The 8,776-nt window shown below is 35.9% G+C and overlaps 1 protein-coding gene across 1 annotated transcript; it reads left to right on the forward strand.

Moving 5' to 3' along the window:
* The first annotated feature begins 2,325 nt into the window (after positions 1–2,325).
* LOC106764023 (mitogen-activated protein kinase kinase kinase 18) lies at positions 2,326–4,160 on the forward strand. The gene has a single exon (XM_014648222.2). It carries the CDS (start codon positions 2,740–2,742, stop codon positions 4,132–4,134), a length of 1,395 nt encoding a protein of 464 aa, XP_014503708.1. The 5' UTR covers positions 2,326–2,739; the 3' UTR covers positions 4,135–4,160.
* The last annotated feature ends 4,616 nt before the right edge of the window (positions 4,161–8,776 follow it).

Here is an 8,776-nt window from a genome sequence, read left to right on the forward strand (position 1 = left end):
CTATTTCTAACTAATGTGACGCATCTCAAGATACATGATAAAACGTGGAGCAACTGTATTAGACTAAACAACGAGTAGATGTTAGAGTGATATGAAATTTCATTATACTAGGTATGAAATAGTTAAGAAAATCGTCAAAAGCTTAATTTGTAAAGTAGATGTAATTCATTTTTATTTGTATATCTTTTTATTTAATTCAATCTTTATATTATTTAAATAAAATTGATGTTATTTCTTTCATTATTAATAATAATAAATGCGTATGAATAATCTATTAATTTATTTTTTTTCTAGTTTTCTTTCTCTTTATTTTCAAACTTTGCAATATTTTATCAATCCTTTATCAAGAGAGAAAAATAAAACTTAAAAGAAAAAATATTGAAAATCTTACGTCAATTAGAAATAAGATCAATTTATAAGTGGAGTACAAATCTCATTTTATAAATGGTTTTGTGAAAATTAGATTTAAAATTCAACTTTTAATATCGTATCAAAGTCATAATTAGAACTTAACGTAGTGAAATCTGGTTTTATATCATTAAAACCAATTTTTTGAACAAAAGTGAGGAAAAAAAGGGAATGGTTTGCATGGTGAGCACAAAATATGGAATGTTTTGAGTGCATTTGAACAACATGGGCTCATCACAAACCATTAATGACCACTCTTTTGTCCCTCTCTTTGCAGACAAAGTTCCGCACCATCACAATTTGCAACAAACCCGTTTCTCATCTCTTGCAAATTCTTATGCACATCACAATTTTCAAGTCAACAAATTAGAACTCTTTCTATTTTTTTTTTATCCTTTGTAGATAAGAAATATGGATTACACGTCTTTGCTTCTGATCATCAAGTGGCTTTATATGCTTCTTTTAAAGATGAAAAGGAAAAAAGGGTTCGATGCTTTGTTTTTAGTTTCAATTTGACTCAGTGGAAGCATAAAGAAAATGGCTGAGCTAACTAACGTTCACAAAATGTTCTCTTCTCTTCATCTTTCCTTCATGCGCTCCACCATATTTCAGATATTAATATTCTTTTAACTTGAAATTTTAAAATAATAAATTTATGAATTTGAAATAGTAAGTCGAAGAAATGGAAAATTGTTGGAAAAGATGTGGACAGCACATATATATATAGCGCGTGAAATAAATAGATGATGCGTTGCGGCAATATGCAAGTCAAGTCATGAACCACGTTGCTTAACTCTAATAACCACCACCTTATCCAAACCAAGTACTTCTTCACCTTATTAACTATTTTTTTTTTTCTTCTTCTTCGTCGTGTCTTAGTGTCAAAGGATCAAAATTCAAACTACTAAGAAACTATGTTCCTACGTGTCACTTTTTCCTTCTTCCCAATCTTCCCAGATATTCGTGGACCCATTCACAAGCCAAATGGCAAAGTTATAGAATTCTAGTAGCTACGAATACATGTTGGAATTGAATCCCTAGTTTCCCTTTCAAATCATTTTTTCATGTTTACGCGGACACACTAACTCCTCCTAATTTCCTTTCCGTAACGTTTTGTCCAATTCGGTCAAGTTCAATTAAAAGAGTTAAAAAAAAAAAAAAAGTAGGGGGAATGGAGCACTAACTTTGCTGTTTAAGGTGAAGTATTGCATTGAAAATAAGTGAAGGTTTGGTGAGTTTTCTGTGTGTAGTTTTAGGCAAACCGAAAATTGAGATAATATGAAAGCTTGGTGTAGTAGACGGTGGAATAAGGAATATTTTTGCATGAATTTCTCACACACCACAAACATCTATCAGATTTGGGGAGCTTACCAGAGTCCAAAGGAAAGAAATATAAAAAATTGTAATGGAATTGGGGCGATGCACGTCACAGCCTTGTAGTTAAACTAAACCTTCCACTCACTAAAGCCACACACAGGCATCTACATCTTCTTTACGAGTCTCTAGCATTGTCTCCACAACTCCGTGGACCAACACATTTCCGCCACGTGCTCCTTCCCCCGTCCACTTCAATTTTACCATCTTCGCCACCTCCTCCACCGTGTTCTATGTTATGCTCTGTTCCCTTTCCCAACATTAACATCTACCACCTCTCAACCATATACCCTCCCATTCCCCTTCACAACCACATGTTTCAATTAATATTCCCACGCAACACGACAATATATAACCACAAAATCAACTCCTTCCATCTCCTAATAATTATATTAATCATTAAAAACCCAACACCTCTTCTCACCATTCCATCTAAAAGTAAAAAAAAAAAAAAAATTACCTTTTACATTAAGTAGATGTTGTGGAAAAATTACCTTTTAGAATATTATTATATTGTAGATGATGAAGATGGAAGGAAAAGAGTTAATTAATGTAAAAAGTGGTGGAGTGACAAGTGGAATGGAAATTGAATGATGAAGTGGTGTGGATAAGGATTAAAAAACCAATCCATCTTCATAAGAAAAGAACAGTGTCCAGTGCTTCATTCCCACAATCCTTCGTTTACGTCAAAAACATTACCGCCCAAAACTTTCAGATGTCCATCTCAACCTCACCACCGCTTTTTCTTAATTATCCACTTTCATAAATGCCACGCTGTACAACAACCAAACCTTTTTTTACAGACACCCCCAATCTTATGTTGTGTTAATACAACTAACAAACGTCCAAACACCAACCCACTGCGTTGCTTATATATACCCCCACAGGGAATTCACGTACAAACGTCAATTGTAGAACTTTAGAGTTCCAACTCAAACAGAGGAGAAAAAATAAATTATGACTTCGTGGGTGAGAGGCAGGTGCGTCGGGAAGGGCGCGTTTGGAGTTGTCAACGCCGCGGTTTCCAGACCTCATGGTCGGCTATTCGCGGTGAAGTCCGTGGACTGTGGATTGGGGCACCCTTGTCGGCTCCAGGCGTTGGAGAACGAGATTCGGATTCTGAAACGCGTGGCGTCGCCACACGTGGTGGCTTATCTGGGCGACGACGTCACGTTTGAGCACGGCGGAACGGTGTCCTTCAGGAACCTTCATCTCGAGTACATGCCAGGTGGCACCGTCGCTGATCTGGACCCCGCTGACGTGGACGAGAGTTTGGTCAGGCGCTACGCGTGGTGCCTCGTGAGCGCACTGCGTGACGTCCACGCGCGCGGCTTCGTGCACTGCGACGTCAAGGGGAGGAACGTGCTCCTCTCCGGCAACCGTGCGGCCGCGAAACTCGCCGACTTCGGCTCGGCAGTGGAAGTCGAAGTCCCGCAGGATTTGTTGCCCCGCGGGAGTCCGATGTGGATGGCGCCGGAGGTAGTGCGCCGGGAGCGGCAGGGGCCGGAGTCAGATGTGTGGTCGCTGGGTTGCACGGTGATCGAGATTGTCAACGGGAAACCGCCGTGGGAGGATCACGGTGTGGACACGCTGAGTCGAATCGGTTACTCGGACGAGTTGCCGGAGTTTCCAAGCAAGCTGTCAGAGCTAGGGAAGGATTTTCTAGAGAAGTGTCTGAGAAGAGAATGGAGAGAGCGGTGGAGCTGCGATCAGCTGCTGCAGCATCCATTTTTGCTTCCTTACGCCGTAGTTGAATCGTCGCCTCGTTGCGTTCTGGACTGGGTTGACTCGGAGTTCGCGGAGTCAGAACATAACGACCTTGAAGAAGGAGGGTGGTTAGAATTTAACCGTACGGAAAATTCAGTTAAAAGTAGAATTAGTAAATTAGCAACAGAATGGAGGGTAAATTGGGAAACAGAGGGTTGGGAAGCGGTGAGGGAAGTTGAGCTGAATGAAGAATCATGGTCATCAAGAACATTAAGTGAAACCGAAGAAGGGGTTAATTGGGAATTTAGCAATGCGGTGGGAGTAGGGAGTTGTGGGGAATGTTGGCATTGTGAAGGGGTAAATCAGGAAATAAAAGAGTTTGGTGGAGGTTGGGAAAGGGGAATTTTGAGAATTTACAGTTGTAAAAGTTTGATACGATGTTATTTGTTGTTGTTAATATATTTAAATAGATTATGGTTTTGGATTATTTATGGTGTTTGCATGTGTTTATTGGAAAAGTGTGTAATGCAATTGGGTGGAATGTATGAGAAATTGATGATTAGGTTTGGTGGTGTGAACTGTGAAGAGGGGAATGATGGTTACAGTTGGACACATGATGGAAATGATATAGGAGATCTGAACTGAGATGATGAATTCAAAATGAAAACCAAGAAAAGGTTAAGCTAAGCAAAATACAATTAGCTCATTAGATGATCATATAATCAGACTAAATTTCATGAATTAATTCTTTTAAAACATGCCAAGAGAGATCTTATTCACTTTTTACTTCTCTTAATTTTGCAAGCTTAAAATCTTATTCACTTTAAAATTACTTTTTAATAATGATTAGATAAAATTTAATTATTAAATTTTAAAATACCCATAGATGATGTTTTGGTAAAAAATATTAATAAAAAAATATTAAAATCAAGTAGTTAAGAGACACATGTTCTATGTTCTGGTAGAGAGAATAATCCAATTTCTTGAAATATTCTACAAATATTTTCTAATGTAAGAATAGACATAATTTCATATGAAGTTTTGTATGGAAAAAAAGTGTGGAATTTGTGGAACTTCACTACTTTGATACCGAGATGCAAAGTTAACGTTGGTAGGACTATAACTGTTACATTATACCATTGAAAATGTGAGAAAGGTGAGGTGAATATAAGAGAAGATGTAGGTCTCATAGAGCAAACAAAAATTTTATGCTCATTAGAGAAGAAAACTTTGGGATTTACATTTGGGGATAATGTATTCTTGAGAATGACTCCTACACTAGTGTAAGAAAATCTATTTAGTTCTTGTCTTTTAAGTTCAATAGGTTGTATATACGAATGATCGGTCAAATAGTTTACGAGATTGATTTATCTCTTCATTTAATCAAGATAGGATGTTTAATGTCTCTTAGTTTAGAAAATATGTGTCTGATTATATCATATGTCGGAGCTTAATGATGTATAGATAATAAAATATCTTATTATTGAAGCTAGAGGCCAATTATGATAAATGACTACTAAATCAAGCAACTCATAAGGAAAAACAATTAGTCTTACGAAGGTATTGTAAGATATTAGGATAGGTGATTCTATATGGAAGTTAGAAGAGAATATGAGAAAGGTATATACTTATCACTTTCCTAATAAGTAAATTTTTGAAGATGAAAAATTTTAATGTTGGGGGAGATTACGAGGACCTTGAAAATAGTTAAAAGTAGTGATGGTTTTTAAAAGATGACACTTAATTATTTTATTATTTAAATGTTAGATTATACACAGAATTGTCAAAAAAAAAAATACAAGGGTTAAAATTATTTTATTTTATATGTGGATGATATATATGGATATAGTCATTTATAAAGATATTTGTCTGTGTTAGTATATGTATTGATTAAGAATTCGGACATGAGGTCATCTAACTCTACTAAACATTTAGACTGACATAGAGAATGATGTTGAAGTGGTAAAAGTTAAAGAGGCTTTATAATTTAGGGAGATAACATAAAAAAGTATGATGTCTTGTAGATGATATTAAAATTTACCTTGTTATATGGATAGAACTTTGTCCCAAATGTAATAGCTCTACAAAACAAGAGAATTTAGAATAGGTCCAAAACTTCATAAAATCCAATAATCTTTAGGGAATAGAGTTTAATATATATATATATATATATATATATATATATATATATATATATATATATATTTCTTCTTTTCTTTGAAAGTTTAACATTTTTTTAAAAAAATTGTAATATATTTTATATAGTTATGTATTGTTTATGCTTACTATTAATTATGACATTACCTAAACACTAATATAATTATGCTAATTAGGTCGGTACAGTTAAAATGCTTATGAAGCATTATTAAAATTTATACTATTAATGTTTCTGTTATGAGTAGTTAATGCTTCTAAGAACTGTTTTCTTAGTCTAGGTTTTAGTTTATGGTTTTCTGTTTTTCAGTTAGAATTTCTAATTGTTTTGTGTGTGTGTGTTTTCTCATAATAGAACCCTATATAAGAAGGGTTCTAGCTTATTGTTTCACAGCAGAACAATATCATAACATTCAAATATCACGTTATAATCAAAGAACTTTCTTACCTCTGTTTCTCTCTGCCTCTTCCTGAACCCACTTTCTTTTATTCTTCGCGGCGTCTTCCTTCATCGGACCAACCATCACCGATTGCGTGTGCTGCGATTAGGGCTCGCGCTTCTTCTTTTCTCTTTATCGCATGTCTGTCGAGAGAAGGACAACCTCACCAACTCTCTGCCAAGGAAGCTTCCAACGACACCTTTTTCTGCTAGCATTTGGGCTTGAGGTGTTTTGAGCCATTTGCAGACTTGGGCCTATTCTTTAATATGATACTAGAGTAGGTCATGTACCTTTTCTGCCCCCGTTTCCTTTGCGCATTAAGTCTTTCTTGCATTTCTTGCTAATATTTGACCGTTTCTTGTTTTCTTGTTGATATGGGAGACAAGGACAAGGATGAATCTAACCACCCTTCCAACCCATTTTACCTTCATCCAGGAGAAAATCCTGGCGCCTCTCTCATCCCTCAGATTCTCAATGAATCCAATTATACTTTTTGGAGCAGGAACATGAGGAGAGCTCTCCTCTCCAAGAACAAGCTAAAATTCATAAATGGAGGGATTAAGAAAACCAACAGAGATGATGCTCTCTTTGACACATGGGAAAGGAGCAACATGATGGTGTTATCATGGATCACCAAGACTCTTTATACCCAAATACCAGAAAGTGTCATATATGTAGAAAATGCCCAAGAACAATGGGAAGAATTGAAAACAGGTTCTCTAAAGGGGATTATTTCAAGCTTTCAGATCTACTCCAAGAAATCCACTCCATTAAACAAGGAGAAATAAGTGCGAGTCAGTATTTTACTGACTTAAAGATATCATGGGAAGAATTGGAATCTCTAAGACCTATCCCAAACTTCAGTCTCAAGATCCCTTGCAGTTGTGAACTATCCAAAATTTCTCATAGATACAGAGAAATGGAACATGTGATATGCTTCCTAAAAGGCCTAAATGACTGCTATAGTACAGTAAGGACTCAAATATTGTTGATGGAGCCTCTACCCAATATCAACCGTGTGTTTTCATTAATCATACAACAAGAAAGGCAGGAAAAACATGATTCTAGCCTTACCCATCAGAATGACATTAATGTTCTGGCTAATACCAACGAGAAACAGGGTCAGTGGAGGAGTGAACAAAATTGGAGAGGTCATGGATGTGGATCTGCAACTTACAACCAAGGTAGAGGAAGAGGAAGGAACCCCAATTATGGCAAACAGTGTTCCTACTGCAGTAAAATGAACCATATAGTTGATGAATGCTACTTTAAACATGGGTATCCACCATGGTACAAGAAAAATGATAGCAACAATCAGACAAATAAGGGACAAAGTAAGTGGAATTCTGCTAATGCTTGTTCTACATCAGATGCCCCAAAAATCAGTGGACAAATCAACCAACAAAACTCTGTCCAGAGCTCTTTCACCCCAAAACAGATGCAAAAACTGTTGCAGATGCTGGAAAAGGTGGACAATCCTTGTTAAAATGCTTTTTAGTCGCCTAAAGCAGAACAAAATTGGTCCCCACTAATGTAGTATATGGATGACCAAAATATCAATCCTAGGACTCGGTATAATTAAGTTTTAAAAGTGTAGAGTTAAGTATTTTATTTTATTTACTAAACAGGTGGGGACAAAGAAATTTAATGCAAAAGAAATGAAATTTAACAAATAATGCGTGCTCCTATTTATATGAATCTACTGAATGCATGAGAAATGAAGAATGATGCAAAGAATTGGAAACAATGGCTAATCCTAGAAGGCAGATGCGAGAAAAGAAATGATATAATGCTGGTTCTGTACTAATGGATATAAGATAAAAAAAAATGAAGTAATGGATGCCTAAACAAATGTAAGAAATATTATAGATGCAGAATTTTTGAATCTATTCTACTAAATGCAAATGAAGGAATGAAAACTGGAATGGAGTATTTAGAAGTATAAACTGACCTAATAAACCTAACTAAAATGCCTAAACTACTATGTATTACTAAGTATCATCAGGACCTAAACTACTCGTAACTAAAATAAACGCCTAACAACAACTATATCTTCTATCCTAGATGTACATAAAACCAAATGCTAAATTATAAAAGCAATATGTGCACGAGAATTAAAAGTAACATCTAAAATCTAATTGCTAAGACAAACAATATCAAATCAGAAATGAAACCACCATTCAATTATACAAAAGCATTAAAAATCAACACCAGATTCGATTACCACTATCAAAAGCAACTAAACAGATTGAAATCTAAATTTAGCTAATGAAACAAGTAAATTGCGTAACATCAATTCCAAAACCAGCAAGTATACTCAAAATAGAGAAAATCAAAGTAAATGAAATTGCATTGTAAAGAGAAGGAAGATTACAAGGACAAGTTCCGATAGAGGCGCGATCAAAGCCACCGCGGGCTCTCACCACCGCGAGTGCTTAATCCAAAAGCAAGGGAACGAAAAAAAAAAACAATCGATTGAAATCACCACTACAAGTGATCAATCCAAATCTAGAATCTATACTACGAAAAGCAGGTGAAAACCCTAAGAAAACCAAAGTCTCTCGGGTGGAGTCTGTCACCCTCCTCCACACACAATCNTTCGCGGAGTCTGTCACCCTCTCGCGATTCCCGCTAAAAAATCTGTACAAACCCCTCTTTTATAGGGTGAAGAGAAGTGGTAGAAGAAAAAGGAA

The sequence above is a fragment of the Vigna radiata genome, chromosome 6 (assembly GCF_000741045.1).
Source record: "Vigna radiata var. radiata cultivar VC1973A chromosome 6, Vradiata_ver6, whole genome shotgun sequence".
In the NCBI taxonomy this organism is placed as follows: domain Eukaryota; kingdom Viridiplantae; phylum Streptophyta; class Magnoliopsida; order Fabales; family Fabaceae; genus Vigna; species Vigna radiata.

What these genes read in the sequence shown, in the direction of transcription:
- LOC106764023 (XM_014648222.2), top strand. Translation starts at nt 2,740, where the DNA reads ATGACTTCGTGGGTGAGAGGCAGGTGCGTCGGGAAGGGCGCGTTTGGA.